The sequence below is a fragment of the Musca vetustissima genome, unplaced genomic scaffold (assembly GCF_032173495.1).
Source record: "Musca vetustissima isolate MV318-11 ecotype Yass unplaced genomic scaffold, APGP_CSIRO_Mvet_v1 utg33126, whole genome shotgun sequence".
NCBI classification, from domain to species: Eukaryota; Metazoa; Arthropoda; class Insecta; order Diptera; family Muscidae; genus Musca; species Musca vetustissima.
The window spans coordinates 103,231-129,220 of NW_026873651.1; the positions used below are offsets into that span (position 1 = coordinate 103,231).

Here is a 25,990-nt window from a genome sequence, read left to right on the forward strand (position 1 = left end):
AACTCTTATCACAGCTTTGTATTTATTTTTACCTCAACTTAATGCCAAATTTGTACAACTTCCCACCTTCCAATTAAATCACCTCGAATGACGCCATCCCGTGAAATCATTTCCGAATTGGTCACGTCCTTATTACGATTATCGCAATTAGATTGCACTGCATGGTTCAAGGAAACCCTAACCGCATGCCGCGTAACTCGAGTCTGGAAGTGATTGATGAAATTAATATTATCAACTCATGCTTAATTTCTGGCCACCAGAGCACACACCACCAACAACAACAGCAACCACTTATAGATGACACATTCGTATGACTCGGACTAGTCCGAGCTATTAAAATAAAATGGTTAATTGAAATAAATTTAATTTTCAGACCACAATAAAAAAAAATAACATCATTATGTCATTTAAAGTGAAATAATCGAATAAAAAAGACTTGCGACAACGGAGGCAGGACAGATAAACTAGCTTAATAGGTTCCGACATATTTATAAAAATAATAAGAAAATTAAATAAAAATTTTTCTTCTTTTTGTCTTTTGCAGTGAAAACCAAATCGAAATAAAAAAAAAACTAAAAAATGCCGGCGGACACCAAGACAACAAATGCCGCCGATGCGGATACCACACCCACAAAGGGTAAGAAATCGAGCAATTCCAAGGCAGCCTTGGCACGTGTGACACTATTGGATGGCTCCATTTTGGATGTGACTATTGATGTAAGTTTTCCCATTCACACAAAAATTAAATTCCCCTCTTTAATAAAAATTAACCTTCCTTACATTACAGCGCAAAGCCAAGGGCCGTGATCTCCTGAATTCCATCTGTGCCGGTCTGAATATTGTCGAAAAGGATTACTTCGGTTTGACCTATGAAACACCCACAGATCCCCGCAATTGGTTGGATTTAGATAAGCCGGTATCGAAATTCTTTGGCACCGATCCATGGTCTCTACAATTTGCCGTTAAATTTTATCCTCCAGAACCCTCACAATTGCAAGAGGATATCACCCGTTATCATTTGTGTTTACAAGTTCGTAATGATATCTTGGAGGGTCGTCTACCATGTACCTTTGTTACACACGCCTTGTTGGGTTCATATTTGGTGCAATCGGAAATGGGTGATTATGATCCCAAGGAAATGTCCGATCGTAGCTATTTGAAAGATTTTAAAATAGCACCAAATCAAACAACGGAACTGGAGGATAAGGTGATGGATTTACATAAAACGCACAGGTGGGTGAGGAAGGAGAGAGAGAGAGAGGAGAAAATCATAAAACTATAATAAGCTCATCGGAGATGACTTTTCCTGAAGAAAAGTTCATCGGAGATGACTTTTCTTATAGAAAAGTTCTTCGGATATGATATTTCATATAGAAAAGGTTATCGGAGATGACTTTTCATATAGAAAAGTTCATCCGAGATGACTTTTCATATAGAAAAGTTCATCGGAGATGACTATAGGAAAGTTCATCGGTGATGACTTTTCATATAGAAAAGTTCATCGAAGATGACTTTTCCTATAGAAAAGTTCATCGAAGATGACTTTTCCTATAGAAAAGTTCATCGAAGATGACTTTTCCTATAGAAAAGTTCATCGAAGATGACTTTTCCTATAGAAATGTTCATCGGAGATGACTTTTCCTATAGAAAAGTTCATCGGAGATGACTTTACCTAAAGAAAAGTTCATCGGAGATGACTTTTCTTATAGAAAAGTTCATCGGAGATAACTTTTCTTATAGAAAAGTTCATCGGAGATAACTTTTCTTATAGAAAAGTTCATCGGAGATAACTTTTCTTATAGAAAAGTTCATCGGAGATAACTTTTCTTATAGAAAAGTTCATCGGAGATGACTTTTCCTACAGAAATGTTCATCGGAGATGACTTTTTTTACATAAAAGTTCATTGGAGATTACTTTTTTTACATAAAAGTTCATCGGAGATGACTTTTTTTACATAAAAGTTCATCGGAGATGACTTTTTCTATAGAAAAGTTCATCGGAGATGACTTTTTCTATAGAGAAGTTCATCGGAGATGATTTTTCTTATAGAAAATTTCATCGGAGATAAGTTTTCCTATAGAAAAGTTCATCGGAGATGACTTTTCCTACACAAAATTTCATCATTTGAGATGATTTTTCATCGGATATGCCTTTTCCTGTAGAAAAGTTCATCGAAGATCACTTTTCCCATAGAAAGTCCTTTGGAGATGGCTGTAGGCATCCTCTTTTTTTTAAATGTCTCTATTAATCAATTCGTTCCCTCCTTGCAGAGGTCAATCGCCAGCTGAAGCTGAACTACATTACCTGGAAAATGCCAAGAAATTGGCCATGTATGGTGTTGACTTGCATCCAGCCAAGGATTCTGAGGGTGTGGATATTATGTTGGGCGTTTGTGCCTCCGGTCTATTGGTCTACAGAGACAAGTGAGTATAATTAAAAGCAATTTCCAATTTTTGAAAAAAAAAATTAAATTTCTCCCTACTCTATTTTACAGATTGCGCATCAATCGTTTTGCCTGGCCCAAGATTTTGAAAATCTCCTATAAACGTCATCATTTCTACATCAAGATACGTCCCGGCGAGTTTGAACAACACGAGGTTACCATCGGTTTTAAATTGGCCAATCATCGGGCTGCCAAGAAGCTATGGAAATCATGTGTAGAACATCATACCTTCTTCCGTTTGATGACACCCGAACCACCAAATAAGTCGAGTTTGTTCCCAAGATTTGGTTCGAAATATCGTTACTCGGGAAGGACAATGTATGAGAGTCGCAAAAATCCCGTCGATCGTGATGCACCCAAGTTTGATAGGAGTTTGTCGGGACGCCGCCTGACCTCTAGATCAATGGATGGTAATGTGGAATACATTTTAAGAAGGAATTTTTGATTAATTAATTATATTTTGTTCTGGAAATTAGCTTTGGCCTTGGCCGAAAAGGAGAAAGATGCCCAAAAACGTCACACCATGGGCCATCCACCAGAGCACATACCCGATGTGGATCCACCACGTAGTCGCAGTCCATTGAAGAAGGACAAAAAGGATAAGGTAAGTTCCAAGGGTCTTCTATTATGATTTTAAACTAACATCTAAGTGAAAGTAATGTTTCCAAGTTCCATTATTTTATTTTTCTGTTTTGTAATAACAACAACAAAAACTTAACAAATGGAAATCATTGATTTCTTTTCTTTATCCCCATTTTTGGTTCTAAAATATGTTTCTTTACTTTTCAAAACTAAACGGTTTGTTTGACTGACTACTAACATTATGTGGTCCCTACTTGACCCTTAATATCCCACTTTTTGGTTCTTATGTTTAAAATTCCTTTTTTAATTTAAAATAATTTCTCCCTGCACTTACACCAACCTCCAAAAAACCCCCTTTCTCATTCAAACTCCTGCCACAAATTCATTTACAACAAAATCTAACAAACAACACTAACACCAACAAACCATACAAAAATTACAACATAATCACATAAATATATACCATTTATATTTTTTCTTTCTCTTCTGCTCTACTCCTCTTTTTGGAAAAAATACAAAAATTAATAAAAAATACAAATCATCAACAACATCCTTAAATCCTTTTTGCCTGGCTACTACCAACAACACATCACCATACCAACTACTATTAATAATTACTACCACACACCACCCATACAACCACGTTACACACACATATATACTCTGTGCCAAATGATCTTCCAATTTTTATCTCAACCTACCATCATCCATGATCTTGTGTTGTATGTGTATGTACGTATGTATCTGAAAAAAAAACTTCTATAGTTGATACGTGAATCTAGCACTGGTACTGCTTCGGCTTCTTCGCAGAGTTCCCTAGAAGGTGATTACGAGACAAATACCGGTGCTGCGGCCGATGCTGCCTCAGCAGCAGCCGCCTTTGTGGGCCATGATCAGGTTAACATTTTTAGCAAAACAAGTTTTTCTTTCTCTTAGTTTTTTTGTTTTAGTTTTCTTTTCTCTTTCTCCTTGTATACTCTTAATCGAAAAAAAAACGTAATATTGTTTTGTTTTTCTTTCTTCTTCCCCCTCGATTTTTCAAATGACACCAACCTGTATTTCCACTACACCATCTACAACACCACAATCACTACTGTTACTACTACTGCTATATACAATCTTTTTCCTTCTTGATTCTGAAATCTTTGTAATATTTTTTTAATTGCTTTTGGGTATTTATTTCATTTTTCATTTCCTTAGTATTACTTTGTACGGGTCCTTTTAGTTTCACTTTGTAATTTCTATTTGTTGTCTAAGCTTCAAGCTTTTTTATGTTTGTAGTAGTTTATGATTTTTTAGTTCCGTAATGCTTAAAATTGGTTAAATCAATTTCCATTCCGATGAACATTCCTATAAGAAAATTCATCATCAATAAACGTTTCTATAAAAAAGTCATCCGTGATGAGTTTTCCTATTAGAAACGTCATCATGATAGTTTTTCGCTGATGAGTTTTGCTGTAAGAAGCTTCATTGTCGATGAACTTTCCTATAGGAAAAGTCATAATCGATGAAGCTTCCAATAGAAAAGTTTTTGTCTATTTAGGAAAAGTCATCGTTGATGAAGTTTCCAATAGGAAAAGTAATCTTCGATTAAGTTTCCAAAGGAAAAGTGATCGTCAATGAAATTATCTTCGGGAATGGTAATCGTCTATGAAATTTCACATTGGAAAAGTCATCGTTGAGGAGCTTTTCTATATTAAAACTCATATCCTTTTGGGAAAAATCATCTCTGATGAACTTAACTATGGAAAGTCATCTCCGAAGAACATTTCTTCTTTTCACCTCAGATGAACTTTTTTATACCCAAAGATGAACTTTTCTATAAGATAAGTTATTTCAGACAAATTTTTCTGTAGGAAAAGTAAACTCCGATGAAATTTTTTTTTAGTAAAATTCTTCTCCGATGAACTTTCTTATAGGATATTCCAATTACAAAAGTCAAAAGTTGATGAATTTTCTCATACAAAAATGTATTCATGATAAACTTTCCAATAGGAATATTCATTGTCTAAGAACTTTCCTATAGGAAAAGTCATCTCCGATGATCTTTTCTATAGGAAAAGTTATCACAGTTGAACTTTTCTATAAGAAAAGTCATCTTAATTGAACTTTCGTATAAGAAAATATTTATTTTCTTAATATTTTAGTGGATCCGTTGAAAGTAATATAAATACAGAAGACCTGAAGAAGTTCCTTTAGTCTGTTCCTCTTTAAAAGATATTTTCTATAGGATAAGTTATCACCAATGAGATTTTCTATAGGAAAAAGTTTCCTCTGATGAACTTTTCTATGGGAAATGTAACCTCCGCTGAACTTTCGCATAAGAAAATTTATCGCAATTGAACTTTCCTATATGAAAAGTCATCGCAAGTGAACATTCCTATAAGAAAACTCATCTAAGATGAGCTTTCCTATTAGAAAACCATTAACAACGATTATTTTATAAAAAGGATGATGAACTTTTGATAAAAAATATTGTCCCATGAATTTTCTAATTGGAATAATATCTTGTATTAATTTTTTACTGATGTCTCTCATTCTCTGATTACTCTCTCCAGTTGTTAGTTTTTCTCTTTAGTTTCTCGTAATTCTTTTTTAGTTATGGTTTCGATATTGCAAAATTTTTTTATTTGGTTATTTATACTTTTAAAAAATATTTAAAGAAAATACTTAACGTTTTTAAGCGTTTCCATTGATATTTTAATATTTCGGTATTTTAAATTATTTGTTTTCAAATTGTCTGTGTTTTGACCATATATTATGTCTAAATGTTATTTGTTTTTATAAAAAAAAAATCTGAATGTGAACAGTATTGTATTAAAATTGATGTCTTAAATTCAGCATTATAATTGAAAATAGAAGATTTTTATTGTTATAAAATCCAGAAGAAAATATATTTTCTTGGGACAACAAATTTGGTTCTCCTTTGGTCCATTGTTTAATGGATTTTCTAGTCCTGTTTATTTCCTGATTAAGTGATGATTTATTTTTTATAAAATAATTCAAATATATTTGGAAATGCGTTATTTTGCCGTTTTGGTCGTGTTTATCTCTCTTAAAGGCTTTAGTTTTCTAAAGTCACTAGAAGCGAACCTTTTTCAAATTAAATTCCATAAATTTTTAGGAAAATCATAAATTATTCAGTTTATGTGTACTTTCCCGCCTAAAAGTATGCTTTAAAATAATGTAAATTTGGTTTGGTATTAAACCCTTAAACCGCCTTTAGACTATGTCAATTACATATTAAGAAATTCCTATACATAAATTCAGTGGCTTTTATTTGGCATAGGATATCGAGTGAATTTCGTATATATTAAGGTCTATTAATAAGGTCAACTAGAACGCGAAAAATCTTAATGTCAAAAATTTGGATGGTTTTTGACAGAATTTTGACTACATGCTTGAGAAACAAATTTTAACCTTTGAATGATCTGATAAACAGGCCCATTAATAAGATCATTCATAACGTACATGTACTTTGTAGAGGTACTTATTTCTCCTGAACATAGGCTTATGGATTTTGTGAACGGCAATTTTGTATCGACAAATCAGTAATGAAGTAATTAATTAAAAATTATTTTTTGGGTCCATTATTCTGTGTGCTTTGATTTTAATACAATGCTGCTCCATGTTTTTTTTTTTTTAATTTCTCTTTTTGTAAATATTTTCTCTCCACAAAAAACACACACACCAACTCCATATTAATTTTTATATAATTTTCGTATTTTAAAAAAAATATATATAAATTTTACAAATATTACCTTGTTATCTGTAACCCTTTCTTCTATATCATATCGTGCCTTTTTCTCCATACCTCTAGGATTTGTGTGAAATGTAATTCCCATGTGTATAATTGGCTAAACAAAGTGTTTAAAAGTGTGAAAATATTCCTGGCAAAAATTTTAACCAACATCCACACCCACTATGACATAACACCACCACTACCACAATATATCCACTCTTCCAGAATATATATCTGTCGCAACCTCTCACCCCAAGCAAAACAGCCTTTCAGAAAAAAGAAACATTTCCCCACATATATTTCATCTATACACACAAATCATCATCACTCTGTAAAAAAAATTGACACACACAAATCCCAGTTGCAGTATTATCTATTAATGTATTGTTTACTTTTCTATATATAAAATATAATAATAATTTATGTTTAATTTATTACTGAAGAGAAGGGGGTTTCGATATAAAAGAAGCTTTGAAGCAGGAATGTAGAAAAAAATATTTTTCTAATTCGGTCTAGAAATTTTAATAAGCATTTCTGATATTGATTTTTAGTAAGTTTTAATGGGTATTTCTATGTGGCGCCCAACGTGAGTTTTTTTACTAATATTTCTAAAAAATATTATGTATTTATTTCAACTACTGACACTAAAGAGTGATTTGTTAAGAGCTTGATAACTTTTTAAAAAAAAAAAAAAACGCATAAAATTTGCAAAATCTCATCGGTTCTTTATTTGAAACGTTAGATTGGTCCATGACATTTACTTTTTGAAGATAATTTCATTTAAATGTTGACCGCGGCTGCGTCTTAGGTGGTCCATTCGGAAATTTTGCTTATTTACGTAGCCATTCAACCAGAAATGAGCCTAGACCATAAATCGGACGTAAAGCGCGAAACACATTTCGAACCGAACACTGATTTTGGTAATAAAATTCAATGATTTGCAAGCGTTGCTCGTTAGTAAGTCTATGATGAAATGTCAAAGCATACTGAGCATCTTTCTCTTTGACACCATGTCTGAAATCCCACGTGATCTGTCAAATACTAATGCATGAAAATTCTAACATCAAAAAAATCACCCTTTACTTAAGTGGAGCTCAACTGAATTCCGGCTATTATCTTGCCAATATTAATTTGCAAGAGATTATTAGTGGGATTTTGTAAAGTGGCGCCCAACGTGAACAATGCCTGAATAAGGGATCTATATTTTTTTTTGATATTTTTGATGCTAATTTTCAACAAAAGGTGACTAAAAACTAACCCCAATTTTCAAAATTTAACTCAAATAGGTTTTGGGTTCCATAGAAGAGATTTTGTTAAAGAACTCAAGAAAATCTATAGAAATAGTTTATATAGAAGATCTTGTTGAACAAAATACTGTCCAAAATACAATTCGACTATTATCTTTCCTATATAAATTTAAGAGTTTATTAACGTTAATTTTAAAGTGGCGCCCAATGAAGGAAAATTTCTATATTTGTAAGAAATAATTTGGCGACATTGGAATGCAGATGGCGCCCAATGCAAACCCAACCCTCTTTTCGAATTTTAATTCCGGATGTAAAAAGGGATATTTATCAATTATCTTTTAAAAATTCAAATGGCGCCCAACGTGTTGGTAATATGGGATAAGCTATTTTAGTTGGGTTAGACCTTTAATTTAAAATCAAAATATGTTGTTTTTGTTTATCTAACCAACATTTATTAATGGGGGCATAAGTGGCGCCCAATATCAAATCGGGTAAGGCCTATCTACATGCTTAAATATAAACTCAGAGTACGCATATGAATTAATTCGGGGTTTTTATAACCATTCATAGTAATTTCTTGTTTTCAAGCCCTGCTTCAAAGCCAAAATATCTTAACCTCTCTTCTCTCTCTCTTTGTTATGTCTGTCTCTCAAAAAAGCTTTTAGTTTTGCCATAATCTATTTAAAAAAGATCATAAATAAAAAATAAAATAATCTTAACTATGTTTGTCTTTCATGTTTCCATATTTGTTTCCATGTAAAAGCTGTGCCATGCATGCTTAAAGCTTTTTTGTTCTATTCTTCTAAGTTTATTTCAAATAATATATATTGCAGCTTGCAAATTAAAATGCCTTTTTAAGTAGAGCTTTTGTATAATTTTTGTTTTTTATAATAAATTTATATTTCAAAAAACCATATAAAGGCTGCCGCTGAAGCTGAAAAGGAAGCTAAATTGCGTGAAAAGAAACTCAAAGAACAAGAGGAAAAGGAACGCAAGGAGCGTGAAAAGAAGGAAAAGGAAGCCAAGGAGAAGGCTACCAAAGAAAAGGCAGCCAAGGAGAAGGCTGAAAAGGCAGGTGCTGGAATGAATGGTAAGGGATTGTCTGGAAAAACAAATTTTAAGAATTGGTAAAGAATACTTTCTTCTTTCTCTTTAGGCAATGATGATTTGGATGATTCTCAGCGTGCCGGCAAGCAAAGGGTAAGTTGTATATAGGATATAAAGATATGTGTGTATATACCCTCATGAAAATTAAATTAAATATGCGAATAAGATTTTAAATGGCTATATATGTGTGTACCCCGTGTATACCCATTTGTCCACTTGTCCGTCCTCATGCACAAAACGTTGGCATGTTTAACCCCTCTCATGTACAGTTGATGGTAATCCTGGAATGATGTTTAAATTTGTATGTTATAAGTTAATTTTTTTAATTCCTATTTTATTGTAGATTTTTTTTATATTTAGTTTTTATGATTTTTGTTTTTGTTTTTGTTTTTTTTTATGAAAAACAAAATACAAATGTTATCCCAAATAAACCGCCAACACTACTGAAAACTATTTAAAATGTATACAAAATCAGAATCATAATCTAATATAAATTTGGAAAGAAAAGATCGTCCGAAGTAACTCTTTCTATCCGTTCAAAAAACTACCTCCTGATTATCTATATACCCATCCCCGAGAACCTTTAAACTTACACCATTATGGTCTCTTTGGAAATTGAAGCAGACCCTCAGCTGATTGTTTAGAAATATTATTTCAAATCGCTTAGAAAATACAATCCTGCAGCACAAAAATTCCTTTTGAGCATCTCAAAGTATCCACATATGATTAACTCGTCTGTAGGGTGAGTCAACGAAAAGGTTACAAAAAATCTGACTGTCCAAAAACAGATGTCTACGAAAGACTCGCAGCCTTTCATGCAGATCATCTATAAAAATTCCCTATCACCTTAGCGTTCATACAACGATTTTCTGACCTTTCACTTTCTTTTATTTTCGAATATTTAAAATTTGTACATAGTCGGATTTCTTTTAGTCCATGTGGCGCCCAACGCGACTTGCATTAATTTATTCATTACAAATCCGATATATTCCTTATGAAAATTTGGAAACTTCAAGTTTCAATTTCATTTTTGTCAAGGTGGCGCCCAAGGTGACCATAATTTTTACCACACTTGTAAAAGTCTAGCGTTCATACAACGATTTTCTGGCCTTTCACCTCATCAGTATAAACTGGCTGTTACCTTAAGCAAATCGAAAGCTATACAGGTCTTAGGTTACAGGGCATTTCTTTCTAAAATAGACTTTAACTGGAAGTTATTTTATATTTCAAATATTAAAATCCAGAATTTTTTCGTCTGATTTGTTTTAGTCGATGTGGCGCCCAACGCGACTTGCATTAATTTATTCATTACAAATCCGATATATATTCTTTATGAAAATATGGAAAATTCAAGTTTCAATTTAATTTTTGTCAAAGCCAAACCATAATTTTTTCCACACTTGTAAAAGTCTAGATAAGGCTTCCTAATATTTAAAATTTTTACGCCCATCGCAACATATTAAAATCAAGACTTTATTTTCGAATATTTAAAATTTTTAAAGAGTCTGATATGTTTTTTTTTGTCAAAGTGGCGCCCAACGTGACTATTATTTTTTCCAAAACTTGTAAAAATCAACATAATATTTTAAATTTTACGCCCAACGCAACATATTAAAATCAAGACTTTATTTTCTAATATTTAAAATTTTTACAGAGTCTGATTTGTTTTAGTCGATGTGGCGCCCAACGCGACATGCTTTAAAATCCGATACAATCCGATATATATTTCTTATGGACATATGGAAACTTAATGTTTCAATCAACATAATTATTTTCTTTAGAAAAACGTTATTTCTTTTCTATGGATCCATTAGAAATATTAGGTTGTTAATTTTCGTCTAAATGGCGCCCAACGTGACTAATATTAATGTCCTCTCTGTTATTTCTATATTAGACTTCAGTAAGTGAAGTGGCGCCCAATGAGACATTAATTTCTTCTTTAGAAAACTGCTATGTTCCCTATGAAAACCCATTGGAAAGATCTGTAAGTTAATTTTAATCTTGCTAGCGCCCAACTGGTCTATTAATTTCCGTACTTTTAAATCTCTACAAAAGGCTTTAATCAGTGTGACTTCAAAGTCCAAAACATTTGTTTATAAATATTTCTCCACAGACGTAATTTTTTGAATATTTGAATTTTTACAATGTTACAAATTCCATGTGGCGCTCAACGCGACTAAAGTCAAGTGACGCCCAACACTGTATTCCATATAGAAACCCTTTAGAAAGGTCTGTTAGTTCATTATAGTCTAGGTGGCGCCCAACGATTACTTATGTCGAAGACCCTTAGAAGCTCCATGAGGATCCGGGTCAAGGTTTTTGATAAATTTTAATTGGCGCCCAACGTGGCCAAGATAAATTATGTCCAATAAAAGAACTCGTGGCAAAAATGCATTAGATTTTTTTATGAAACAGAAGCCCTTTAAATATCTACATTTCGATTATTCCCGTTATCGAACTCAAATGGCGCCCAACGTGTTGAATAATAAATCACTGAATCACGCTATAATACAAATGATATTATGTCCCAGAATTTTTATATTGCTATATATAAATTGCAATCAAGTGGCGCCCAACGTGGCACTATCTAATAATCTCAATTGACGCACTGCGTATTGGAAAAATATTTAATATGTATTTATGATTTTAAATGACTTTTGTGTAACTCCTTATTTTAAACTCCTCTGTGCAAAAATAACCCTTAGGCCAGAATCTATTCAACCTTTTATTTTATAATTGTTTTTATTACTTATAATTGTTTTTATTTAATTTTCTTTTTGTTAATTTTTATTTATTTTTCTTTTTATTTCATTTTAATTTTTTCATTTCAAATCGTCATCATCATCCGCAATGGATTATTTGAATACTCAGGGAGGTGGTTTATTCTCTTCGGGTCGCAAGAGCAAAGGTGGTTCACCAGCCAAGGATGGCAAAGACAAATCCGCTGCTGGTAAGGATAAGGATGGCAAAGATAAATCCGGCAAGGATAAAGATGGTAAAGACAAGAAGCTGGGTCAATTGGAATTGGTTAGCACCACTGGTCTCGGAGGCAAAGATGGTGCTGCGGACAACAAGGATCAAGGTGATAAATCACGTGATTCCAAATCACCTGGCTTCACCAAGCCCTATGAATACACCGATGGTGATGGTGAAACAAGTCCAACACGTAAATCTTATGTACCTGGTGGTTTCCGTTATGATCAAGATCCTAGCGGCGCTCAGCGTGGTCGTGACGGACAAGATCAGCTGTCTCCAACATCTCAGCAAAAGAAAATCGGTTTGGCATTCAATTACGCCCCTGGCAACGAGGAGGATTTGAAGAAACAGGCTGAGAAATTGAAATCGGGACAATTGTCACCACGTACACGTGAAAAGTTGAACAAGGGTCAACTGTCACCACGCACAAAGGCCAAGCTATTGAAGGAGGCCAATTTGTCGCCGACCACAAGAGCTAAGTTGCAGGGTAGTGCTGTTGATGCTGCTGCCCAACCATTGAGTGATGCCCAAAAGAGATCGTATTCTCCATCGAAGAGCCCAACTCAGGGTTACACATCGGGAGCTCCTGGTAGCTATAAACCATTGGTTGATCCTACATTGGCATTTTTGGAATCGGAGAGATATAATAAGGAAAAGGGTTATACCGGTCCCGATGGTAAAGATGTGAGAGCTGCTGCTGCCGGTGCTGGTGCTCTTGCAGGTGCTGCTGGCGCTGCCGGTAAAGATGGCCGTGGAACCCCAGCTTCTCCCAAGGCTGGCGGCAAAACACCCACCACACCAGTTTCACCTTCCAAGGCTGGTGCTGGTTTGGCCGGTGCTGCTGCCGGAGCTGCTGCTGGTAAACCCAAAAAGAAGCGTGTCAAGATTATGGTCATCACCTCCAAATTCGATCCCACCAACAAACGTATTGATGCCGAAACTGGCACCGTGGAACACTCAACCGGCATTTTAGATCCCAACACTGGCCTTATTGATACCAAATATGGTGTTATTGATCCCAAGAAGGGTACCCTGCAGGCTCTGAATACCAAGACTGGCAAAAATGAAACCTATCAAGGTGAAGTTGATCCCAAGACCGGCAATTTGCATTTGGTTAATGGTGTTGCTGATCCAGCTACGGGACGTGTCGATGATTCCTTGGGTCAAATCTTTGCCATTACACCTCAAGATGACCCCGTTGTTGAGTTGACCGTCATTACCAGCCGCATTGATCCTGCCACTGGCAAGGTTGATGCTGTCAACGGTGAAGTTGAACGCTCCTTGGGTGTTTTGAATATGGATAGCGGACTTTTGGACACCAAATATGGTGAAATTAATACCAGAACTGGAGAATTGAAGGCCATCGATCCCAAGACCGGTAAAATGGTTGTATCGAAGAATTTGAAGGTTGACCCCGGCACCGGACAAATTACCATTTTCGGTGTTATGGATACCAAGACCGGCAAAATCGATCAAAACCAAGGACGCATTATTGAGGTTGGCCAACAAATCGATCCCATTGTTGAGGTCACCTCTTTGGCAGGCAAATATGATTCCAAGAAGAATGTTATCGATCCCAAGACTGCCTTTGTTGAGACATCGGGTGGTCAATTCGATCCCAAGGCCGGTAAAATCGATACCAAGTATGGACAAATTGATTTGGTGCGCCACACTATTACCTTCACCGATCCCAAATCGGGTAAGACGGTGACGCGTGACATTAAAATCGATCCCACCACTGGACAAATTGTACTCAAAAATCAAATCAATCCCAAGAACAATAAACCCGATAAGGATTATGCCCGCATTATTTCTCTGCGTATTGTCCAACAACGTGTTGATCCCAAGACCAAGGCACCCATCAGTCAGGTCAGCTCGGCCAAGGATAAGGAAATCATCATCGATCCCAAATCCAATCAAATTTGGATGCCAACTGGTGCTGTCGATCCCAACACCAAAGAACCCCAATACATTTCCAGCAGTGTCGATCCCAAGACCGGTTATGTCATCACCATCTATGGTTATCTCAATCCCAAGACCAATGAAATCAAGAAACAAACCAAATTGGATCCCAATACCACAAAGATTGAACCCACCTCCGGAAAGATTTACACAGCCACCGGTGATGTTGACCCCACCACTGGTGAACCACTTTATGCTGCCACCCAAGTTGATCCTGAATCCGGCGAAGTCTACACCAAATTGGCTCGCGTCGATCCCAAGACAGGCAAAATTGTTATTGTTCGTATTTTGCTTATCTCAAAGGTTGATGAGCGTGGACGTCCCGAAGAAATCGACCCAGAGACATGTGAAATTGATCCTGTCTCTGGACGTGTTCTCAAGTTCTTTAACAAAACCGTTTATGTTTATAATATGATTGACCCCATTACTGGTGAAATTATACAGGTTGATCCCAATGATCCACGATTTGCTGGTGCTCGTACCACGGTGACCCACACGATGACATTGACTGGAGAAATTGATCCCGTCACCGGACGCATTAAGAGTGAATATGGTCACATTGATCCCAATACTGGTGATATTGATCCTGCCACCGCAATTAAAGATCCCGTTACCGGAAAATTGATTTTAAATTATGCCCAAATTGATCCATCCCATTTCGGTAAACAAGCTCAAGTTAGTACCACAACAGAAACAGTACCCATTACTCGGGAACAATTCTTTGATGGTGTTAAACATATGGGTAAAAATGCATTGAGACGTGATTCGGAGGCAAGTTCCGATGATGATATGACTGGTCAATATGAAACGGAAATTGTTAAAGATGTCGCTATGCCCTCAAGTCCAAAGAAGAGTGCAACCTATAATTTGGGTAAACATGTCAGCACCCCAACGGTGGTGAAGACAACCACCAAGCAAGTATTGACGAAAAATGATGATGGTGTAACGCATAATGTGGAGGAGGAGGTGCGCAATTTGGGTACTGGCGAGGTCACGTATTCTACACAGGAACACAAGGTGGGTAGATAAAAATATGAATTTGGAAAATTTTTATAAAATTAAAAATAGTTTTATGTTCATAACACTATTAAGAAGCTTTTCGTTTAGTAGGCTTATTCGCTAACGAACTTGGTTATAAGGAGGTATCAAGGACCCACCTGGAGGTGTCAAAGACCCATCTGGCATCTTATACGAATTACCGGTTATCAATTAGAATCCAAAGTTACCAATTGATCCAAATCCAAGTAAAACTTTTTCTCGTGATACAAAAAATGGTTCCATTAGTCCTTATAACCAAGTTCGCCGCCGATTTTATATTTAGTTCAAACATCTATTATACATAAGCAGTTTTTTTAAATTTATTTTTTGAATTTTGTTTTTGGAATTTTTGATTTTTGCCCAGCATGTTTTGTTTCTAGAAGTTTGCTTGGAACCCTGCCCATTTTCTTTTTTATGTATTTTTGAAGCAAATTATAAATTTTAGATCATAAGACCCTTTTTGTTCATTAAGTATCTATCCCGTCTATCTTCGGGTTATTTATAAAACGCTATCTAACTGAGACTTTTCCCAGTCGCCTCATAGACCATCAGGTCTATAAATATATCTGAATATCTAACTGTCCCAAAAGGCTTTTCCCAGCCGCCTCATAGACCAACCAATCAAATTGTCTGCCTATGAAGATAAAAATGCCTTCCCGCCTAAAAACCCACCCTTTTGACCTTCCTAAAGTGGATAATTGAGAGACCATCGATCCCAAGAGCGGTAAAATGTTTCTTTCGAAGAATTTGAAGATTGGCCCCGGTACCGGCCAAATTACCAGTTTTGGTGTTATGTATCCAAAGACTGAGAAAATCGATCAAAACCAGGGTCGCATTAAAGAGCTTGGCCAAAAAATGTGACCCATTGTTGAGGTTACCTTTTTGGCAGGCAAATATCATTCCAAAAAAATATTATTCGAGATTGTCTATGTAGAGACATTCAATCCTACGGCTAGTAAAATTGCTATGGATTCAAACTCAAAACCAGGGTCGCATTATTGAGGTTGGCCAACAAATTAGACCCATTGTTTAGGTTTTGTGAGATTTTATCGTAATGCTGGTCCTTTTTTGTTCAGTAAGAGCATTCACTTTGCCTCTTCAGCCCCTCTTTTGGCTTTCTATAAAGGCTTTCCTTTGATCTCCTATAAATATTCTGAACTTTTAGATCGTCTGTATAGATACACTTAAATTTCAGAACGTCTCAACAACGTTTGCATGACAATTTTCATAGTCTCAGTAGACTGATTTTCTCACAACAATTGATTGAGATTCGGAGGACCTTCGTTAGCATCTTCTTTTCACTCCATCCATAAAACTGCCTTCAGCTAAATTTAAGTTGTCTACCCAATGGGTCTTTGAAAAAAAACAGCCTTCTGATCATCTAAAAAGGGTTCCCTTAAATATGAAGGTCCTTTAGATCGTCTGTATAGATTTACTCAACCTTCAGGACATCTTAACAAGCTCCCTGACATTTTATATTTCCCCTATGGACTCACTGGCCCATTAACTTCTCTCTATGGCCTTACAGTTACAAACTTTCACACGCTTTTGCTCCTCTATATAGAATGCCTTCTCCCTTAAGCATTCTAACATCCCTGGTCGTATATCTCTTCTCTATACAGGCTCTAAGGCGCTTCAGATCCTCTCATAGATCGCCCTCAGTCTGAGAAATACTTATCTCAGCTTTCTAAAATTCTTTAAAAAGACTATTTAGCTCGTCTATGAAGTCACCCTTCAGCTCATCTGTAAGGACACAATTCAGCTGTTCAGCTATAAATACACTCACTTCTAATGGCCTTCAGCTCGTATATATGAAGCTCACTTCTGTTCGCCCGTTTAGACTCTTTTCTGGTTTTCCATAAATTCTTCCTTCGGGTCTGCAAAAATGCTTCCCTTCTAGTGGGCTATAAAAACCACCTTCAGCTCGTTTATAAAAAGTTTTTCGGCTCCGCTATAAAGACATCCTTCAGCTCTTCTATAAAACAACTCTACACCGACTCACTTCTGGTCGACCGTTAAGATTCCTTTCTAATTTTACATAAATGTAAAAAATGCGATTCAGCTCGTCCATACTGGTTTCTTCTTGTCGTCTGTAAAATCTCCCATTGATCGTTTATAGAAAACCACCTTCTGGTCTTCTATTAAAACTCCTTATGGTCTCCTATAAATGACCTCCAGGTCATTAAAAAGTCCCACTCAATTTACTGAAAATCTAAAATAAAGACTTCATTTTGAGTCGTCTGATAACTCAGAAAACTTCAGCTCTGATACCGACCCTTCACCTTGTCAGCATGAACTGCCAGGTACTTTAGTTCGCCTATAAAGACTCCATGGCCTTTCTGTTCATCTAGATAGGCTCGTAGGCATTCTTTGAAGATTTGCTTCTGATTGTCTATGTCTAAAAACCCTTGTGTAAAGTTTGTTTGTCTGTGAAGACTTCCTTCAGAATTCGACTATGAGTGACTCTATTCGAAGCTCGTCGATGAAAGACTCATTTCAAAGTCCCTCTATGAAAGATTCTCTTCAGACTTCGTCTATGAAAGCCTTGCTTCAGTGCACGTTTATAAAAGACTCCCCACAGAGCTCGTCTATGAAAGACTCCCTTCAGAGCTCGAATACGAAAGACTCCCTTTAGACCTCGTCTATGAAGGACTCCCTTCAGAGCTCGTCTATGAAAGACTCGTTTCAGAGCTCGACTATGACAAATTCTCTTCATTCAGCTCGTCTATGACAAATTCTCTTCATTCAGCTCGTCTATGAGGGCTTCGATCGAGTCGTTTAAAAAGACTATCATCAGCTCATCATTCAGACCTCTTTTATCTCACCTAAGGAGTACACCTTCATTTTTCTGAGGATTTTCAGGGTGCTCTTAGGGTTAGAAGAAAAGCTTTCAATTATCGTGCTTATTGAATAATCTATTCATTGTTTATAGTATTGAAAACTTACCCTTAATAACTTATATAACCTAAATATTTATTTTTTTAACCCACATATTTATTTTTGTTTCTGTTTTCTTTACCTTTTCATGTCCTTGTTCTAAACACCCAATCCTTCTAATATCATAATTTTTGTTTTAAATATTTAATATGTTTATGACACATAATTATACTTTCCAATAATGTTCTGACAATGCTGCACGTTGCACTAAAAACCAACAAAATTATCACAACCCCCAACCGAATTGGCCATACCCTCAAAAATCAAAAACACCAAATATCCAAACTCCCAGGCTGATGCCCCAGCTGTTGATTTGACAAGTGGTGCTTATGTTACTGCCACAGCAGTAACAACACGCACAGCCACCACACACGAAGATTTGGGCAAAAAGGCCAAAACCGAACAATTGGAAGAGAAAACAGTGGCCACGACACGAACCCATGATCCGAATAAACAAGAACAACGAGTAGTAACACAGGAAGTAAAGACAACGGCAACAGTGACAAGTGGAGATCAGGTAAGCTATGAAGCCCCAAAAAAAATTTGGCCCCGTCCTAGACATACCAGGCATGTCTAGACATACCAGGAAGCATGACTGATTGTTTTTTGTTTAATATTTTTTTGTTATTGTTTTTATTAATTTATAATTTTAATGCCTGTTCTCTATTTTTTTATGTTATGTTCTTTTTATGTTTGTTGTAATAATTGTTGTTGTTGTGTGATGTGTTATGCTTGATTTGATGCAACCCCCAAAAACAAACAAATCAAACAGTATCCCCGACGTGATAGTATTTCATCAACAAGTTCAGGCGATTCGGGTACACCAATTGATGGTCCCGATGATGGTTCAACGGCAATACATAGTACCACATCATATAAGGTTTGTTCTATGCAAATTTAACTTGGCAACTACTCAACATGCACCATTATGTTTTTAAAATAAAATGCAATATTTATTTTGTAATAATTAGTGAAAATCACATTTCATTGTTTTTAAACTAACCTCAAATTGGAATTTATTTTCTTGTGGAATTTTAAGTAATTTTATTTTTTTTTTCTTTCCCCTATAGGAATCTCCATTGTATAAAACATCCGCCTTTAATAATGCCACTACCACAACAACCAGCCCACACATTGAACAGACCCGCGTCATTTTAGGTGAAAACTCACCCGGCTATGGCGGCGAAGGCGAAATTGTCTCCACCCAAACTGTTAGCAGCAAAACTCGTACCGTCGAAACGATAACAGTAAGTTTCAAATGGGTTCACGGAGGAAAAAAGATTTTGAAACATTTTTTTATAAATTATAAATTAATTAAGAATTTATTTTAAGTCTCGAAAAATATTTTGTAAATAGTAGAATTTGTATCGTGTCTATGTATATGTTCTTATCCAATTCAAAATTATGTAAATATTGTAAATATTCTCTTGAAACTTCTTACATCATTATGATCCGCTTCATCGCATATTTACATATCCCCACTGATCCACCTTCAGTTCGTATAAATTAAAATCATTAAGAAAGGCTTATAAGTTTGTCTATAAATACTCTCTTCCGGTGGTATTTAAGGACTATTCTAATGCTATATATTAAAACTCCCTAATGGTCATCTATTCAGGTAGTCTGCAAGACTCCTTTCTGATCGTCCATATAGACTCCTTTCTGCTCTTTTATAAAGACTTCCTTTTAGTCGTCTATAGATACACCCTTCTGGTCGTCTATAAGGACTTTTTTGATATCTTATAAATACTTCCATCCGCGTACACTCCTTTTGCGTCAAAAAAAAATTATTTTTGGTCGTCTATAATAAAGTGCTTCCAAAAAGTCTTCCTACTTGGCTGTAAAGATTCGATTATGCTCGTCTATAAAGACTGTCATCAGTACGTCTATAAAGTCCTAAGTACTTCTCATCTATAAAGACTGTCTTCAACTCGACCATAAAGATTCTGGTCTCATACAAAGACACTTCGTTTCGGTCATCAGAACGTCCATAAAACCTCAGTTTACCTTGTCTATCAAGTACTTTTTATATATAAAGACTGCTTTCAACTCACCCATAAAAATTCTGTCCTGATCGCCTATTAAAACTCCCTTTGGTCCCTTCATAAAGGCTTGCTTCTGGTCGTTCATAAAGACTTCCTTCAGGTCGTCTATGAAAGACTCCGTAATCGTCCGTAAGTACTACTTTCTGTTCGTCTATAAGGTCTTTTTTTGTCTGCCAAAAATACTTCCTTCCGGTCCTTGGATAGACTCCCTTCTAGGTTCACAAAGATTTATTTCTGGTTGACTATAAATATTTTTTTCTAGTCGTCTAGAAAGACTCCCTTCTGGTCGTCCATAAATACCCCCTTTTGGTCTTCCATAAATATTTCCTTATGGTCGTTGTAAAGTCCTCCATCTTCAGCTCGTCTATAAAAGACTCCCTTCAGGCTCGACTATAAAGACTCCCTTCTAGTCGCCTATAAAGACTCCTTGTGGTCGTCTATAAAGTTACCCTTCTGGTCTCCCATAAATACATCTTCTTGTGTCGTCTACAAAAACTCCCTCCTGGTCATCTATAAGAACTCCCTTCAGCTCATACTTCATAAAGATTCTTATTAGGTCGTCTATGAGGCTCACTTTTGTTCGACCTTCAGCTCGTCTAGGAGACTCCTTTCTTGTAAAAGGCACCCTTCTGGTCGTATAGAAAAACTTCCTTCTGATCGTTCATAAAGAATCAGAACTCGTCGTGCAGATTATTTTCTGGTCGACCATAATGATTTCCTCCTGGTCTCCTAAAACACTTCGGTTTGGCCATTTATGAGAATCCATTCTGGTCATCTAAAGACTCACTTTTGCCCGACGTTCAGATCATCTAGGAGACTCCCTTCTGGACGTCTGTGAGATTCCCTTCTGCTGGTATATAAAGACTACCTTCTGGTCGCCCATAAAGATTTCTTCCTGGTCGACCGTAAAGATTGCTTTTTGATATCCTAAAAACACTTCGGATGGGTTGTCTTTGAGGCTCTCTTCAGCTCGTCTAGGAGACGTTTATGAGACTACATTCTGGTCGTCCAAAAAGATTTCCTTCAGTTCATCTACGAAAGGCTCGCTGCTTCACCTCGTCTAAGAAAGACTCCTTTCAGGCTGCTCCACGAAAGACTCCTTTTAGCCTCTTCTATGAAGGTCTCCCTTCAAGCTCTTCTTCAGACGACCATAAAATACACCTAAATTTCCTTCTTAGCTGGTCTATAAAATAACCATTCAGCAGGTCTATGACGAACTCCTTCATCTGGTATATAAAAGATCCCTTCAGTTGATCTATAAAAGACCGCTTCAGATGGTCTATGAAGAACTCCTTCATCTGGTCTTTTAAGGGAACCCCACCCATTCTCGATTTTAATTTTTCAAGATTTTCAATGGGCTGGTAAATCAATACCAATACTTGTTAAGGTTTGTAACTTTGCACATATATGTATGAAGATTTAAAAGAGAAGAAAAATAATTTACCAAAAATTTTTGTTTTTGTTTTGTTGTTGTTTTTTGTAATTAAAGAAAAGTCCTTATTTTTGATGGCGGGCATGATAACTCCTCACTGGAACATCGGAATCCGAAAATTCCAACGGTGTTAGAAGGAGTACATGTCTCGCTCTCGTATGAACTAGGATTATTGACTTCGCTCTAAAATTAACAAAATGGTGGACCTTTGAAAAAATATTTTTGGAAAATCGCCGATTTTTTACCAAAAACCAAGTTAAAAAATAAGGAAGATCTTCACCGACTGGCTTTATCCTAGTTCATACGAGAGCTATACACTCCCAGAGAAACGTTGCAAAATTTGGAACCGATTGGATTATTAGTTTTTGAGTTATCGTGCCCGCCATTCGCAAAAAAATGTTTAGAGAAAAACGCGTTTAAAGTTTGAGAAGCCCTTCAGCCGTCACTTGATGCTAACACAATAAATCAGCTATATCTTCAAGAGTTCTTGAGATTTTCACTTGAAATTTTGTAGAGACATTCTTTAATCAGTGTAGATTCGAATTATATCAACAAAAATTTTGACCCCGAGAATGGGGGGGTCCCCTTAAAAGCCCATAAGTTGATCTATAAAAGACTGCTTCAGCTGGTCTATAAAAGACCGCTTCAGCTGGTCTATAAAAGACCGCTTCAGCTGGTCTATAAAAGACCGCTTCAGCTGGTCTATAAAAGACCGCTTCAGCTGGTCTATAAAAGACCGCTTCAGCTGGTCTATAAAAGACCGCTTCAGCTGGTCTATAAAAGACCGCTTCAGCTGGTCTATAAAAGACCGCTTCAGCTGGTCTATAAAAGACCGCTTCAGCTGGTCTATAAAAGACCGCTTCAGCTGGTCTATAAAAGACCGCTTCAGCTGGTCTATAAAAGACCGCTTCAGCTGGTCTATAAAAGACCGCTTCAGCTGGTCTATGGAAAACCCCTTCAGTTGGTCTAGAAATGCCAGTTTAGGTGGTCTAGAAAATCCCGTTTCAGTCCTCATTTGGCCCTTCAGCTCGTCTATAAAAGATCTCTTATGCTGGTATAAAGAAAACCGCTTTAGCTAGTATAAAGAAGACCGCTTCTGCTGGTCTAAAAAATACCGCTTCAACTAGTCTATAAAAGAGCTGATCAAAAAAATAAAAGACCACATCAGCTTGACTATAATAAACTCCTCCAGCTGGTCCATAAAAATCATCTTCAGCTGTTTTATAAAATATCCTTTAGCTGGTCTATAAAATATCCCTTCAGCTAGTCAATAAAATACCGCTTTAGCTGGTCTATAAAATACCACTTCAGCTGGTCTAGAAAATACCCCTTCACCTGGTCCCGTTTATCAGATCTCCACATTTTATTTCCTTTTAATTAATTTTCTTACTATTTCCCTTCTTTTTCAGTACAAAACCGAACGAGATGGCATTGTCGAAACCCGAGTAGAACAAAAGATTACCATACAATCCGATGGCGATCCAATCGATCATGACAGAGCCTTAGCTGAAGCAATTCAGGTAACTTATTGAAATTTCATAATCAAATATACCCAAATACTAAACACATTTAATTTTTTTTTAAATTTTGCAGGAGGCCACAGCTATGAATCCCGACATGACAGTGGAGAAAATTGAAATCCAACAACAAACCCAATAGAAATAGAAATCGATAGAAATTTAGATTAGATGGAAACAAATGCTTTTTATAATAATAATATTATACAATACAATGTCGCGCCCACTCTCTTTTTTATATATTGTTGTACAATGGCAATTATTTGTATTATGGACCAAAGGCTGAGACTAAATATCAGAGAAGTTAGATTTGGTACGCTACCAACAAATCGTAAGACGGAACTCTCTCTGATTAGGCCTTTTGTTTTTAAATGCAATACTAAACAATTTTTCCAACCACTCCTAAAAAGCCTTCATGAAATAAAAAAACACAAACACACAAATTTACTATTTAAAGAAAATACCCCACACCCAATACATAAATACCTTGAAATATAAATAATTATAAAAATAAAAATATTTAATAATGACAAACTTTTTAAATGTATATCCATAACCACCCGTTCCCCCTCCTTTTTAAATACATATGTAATAACGTGTAACCTGTTTGTTTTTTTTAATTGATGTATGACAATTATTATTTTTCTATTATTTTTTTTTAATTTTAATTTTTTTATTATTTTTAATTTTTATTTAATGTGTTTTTTTACAATATATACATATAAAGAATATTTTTTTATTATTACGATAATTATTAAATACATATACAAGATTTTTACAAATATAAGCTTATAAATGTTGAAACAAGTAATGAAATAAAAATTATGAATTATTTAACATAACAAACAAAAAAAAAAACAAATGCGAAATCAAAAGAAAACAAATTTGAATAAACAGAAATTACATTTAAATGTTGTTTATAATTATATACATATATTATTAATAATTAATTTTTGCGCTATTTCACACACACTCTCTCTCTATCTATATATATAAATACATATACAATAAAATATAAATATACAATTTCTCTTATAAAAAAAACTCCTTTGTTTTGTGTATTTTATTTTATTTATATTTATTTCAATTCATTTTTAAACAAATTAAATATTTAATGTTTTTCAAATATTTTTGTTTTGCTCTTATCTTCATTTGGTCCTGTTTTCACATATAACAAATCAAAACACAATATATATAACAAAACCAAAACATAAATGACTTCATGTTACAGTTACGAATAATAAATTTTGAAATTGTATCACAGATCATTTTAATGGATAGCACCAAAAAGAAATGATATAAGATTTTATTAGTTGAAAAAAATTTTCTAGAAATCGGCATTGAATTGGCTTTTGTTATTTGAATATGTATAATTGAGATATTAATTCCTTTGAGGTAAGAAATTTTAACACTATAAATTTAATCTGGCATGTAAAATATGTTAAAATATTTTAAAATTCACAATATTTCAAGCAGAGGTTTCAAATTTGACTGAGATTTTTTTTTGTATTTAAAATAAGTTATATGGGTACCAATTTTTTCTTGATTCCATATAGAATTTGTAATATTCGTGATATGTAGTTATACTTATCCGGACTATGTTTTTATATATAGGTAAAGTGCATATTAAATTTGTCATTCTGTTTTCAATACCTCGAAATATTCACCGAGGGCCTTGCAAAGTATATATTTTCTTGATAAAAATAAAATTCCATGACGATTTACGCATGTCCTGTTCTGTCTGTTTATATCACGATAGAGCTTTGAAATTTTGCAGATACATTGCTAGTACCTAGGATGCTTGGTATTGATAATTGTATATATCGATCCACGTTTTGTTATAGCTCCCATATAAGGGTATCTCCAAATATTCGACATTATTGAGATTATTGATATGTTTTTCAACTGCAATATTCGATATTTTAGGGATTGTTGACATGATTTTCAACGGAATCTGCGTAATTTAATATTGCAGGTTCTCATTAGGTTACACATTATCCTACCAAAAACTATCAGTATTGCTCCAATTTTTAGTCTAGGCTCCATATAATTTTGCCCCCATTATTCGGTAATTTGGAGATTTTCGACACATTTTTCAATCGAATCGGCTGTAATTTGGTATTTTTGTATTCTCAGGGGGTATCAAATCTCACCACCAAAAATTATTAATATTGGCCCATGTTTCGGTATTTTTGGGATTTTTTCAATTTTTTTTTTTAACCAAATTGACAGTAATCTGATATTGTGGGTTCCACGCCTATTGCAGACCTTGAAATAATATTCTTTAATTAATCCATGCCAATAGTAGGCCTTGTAAAAATATTCTTTAATTAATCCATGCCAATAGTAGGCCTTGTAAAAATATTCTTTAATTAATCCACGCCTATTGCAGGCCTTGAATAATATTCTTTTATTAATACATGTCTATTGTAGGCCTTGTAAAAATATTCTTTAATAAACCCACGCTTATTGTAAGCCTTGAAAAAATATTCATTTATTAATCCACGCCTATTTTAGGCCTTGTAAAAATATTCTTTAATAAATCCACCCCTTTTGTATACTTTAATAAATCCATGCCTACTGTAGGTCTTGAAAAAATATGCTTTAATAAGTCCAAGCCTATTGCAGGCTTTGAAAAATATTCGTTTAAAAATCCTCGTTTACTGTAGGCCTTCAAAAATATTATTTCATAAATCCAGGCCTTGCTTAGTCCTTAAGAAATATTCTTTCAAAAATCAAAGCCTTCCATTTTTTTTTTGTTTTTTTGAAAATCCACGTTTAATGTAGGCCTTCAAAAATATTGCTTCATAAATCCACACCTTTGGAAGAACTTGAAAAAATGGTCTTTAAAAATCCACGTATTTGGAAGATGTTAAAAAATGGCCTCAAAAAAAATATTCTTTAAAACCCACGCCCTGTATAGGCCTCGAAATAATATTATTTCATACATCCGCGCCCCGT

At 35.0% G+C, this 25,990-nt stretch overlaps 1 protein-coding gene across 3 annotated transcripts; it reads left to right on the forward strand.

The window, feature by feature from the left end:
• The first annotated feature begins 569 nt into the window (after positions 1-569).
• LOC133326817 (protein 4.1 homolog) lies at positions 570-23,180 on the forward strand. 3 transcript variants are annotated; one of them, XM_061535426.1, is made up of 14 exons: positions 570-717; positions 788-1,233; positions 2,272-2,424; positions 2,496-2,854; positions 2,921-3,048; positions 3,792-3,923; positions 8,937-9,090; positions 9,172-9,215; positions 11,994-15,077; positions 18,328-18,552; positions 18,808-18,915; positions 19,106-19,282; positions 22,922-23,032; positions 23,106-23,180. In XM_061535426.1, exons 1-14 carry the CDS (start codon positions 580-582, stop codon positions 23,169-23,171), a joined length of 5,325 nt encoding a protein of 1,774 aa, XP_061391410.1. In that variant the 5' UTR covers positions 570-579; the 3' UTR covers positions 23,172-23,180. The 3 variants fall into 3 exon arrangements, with proteins under 3 accessions (XP_061391410.1, XP_061391417.1, XP_061391425.1); XM_061535433.1 differs by lacking the exon at positions 3,792-3,923; XM_061535441.1 differs by lacking the exons at positions 18,328-18,552; positions 18,808-18,915.
• Positions 23,181-25,990: the final 2,810 nt, after the last annotated feature.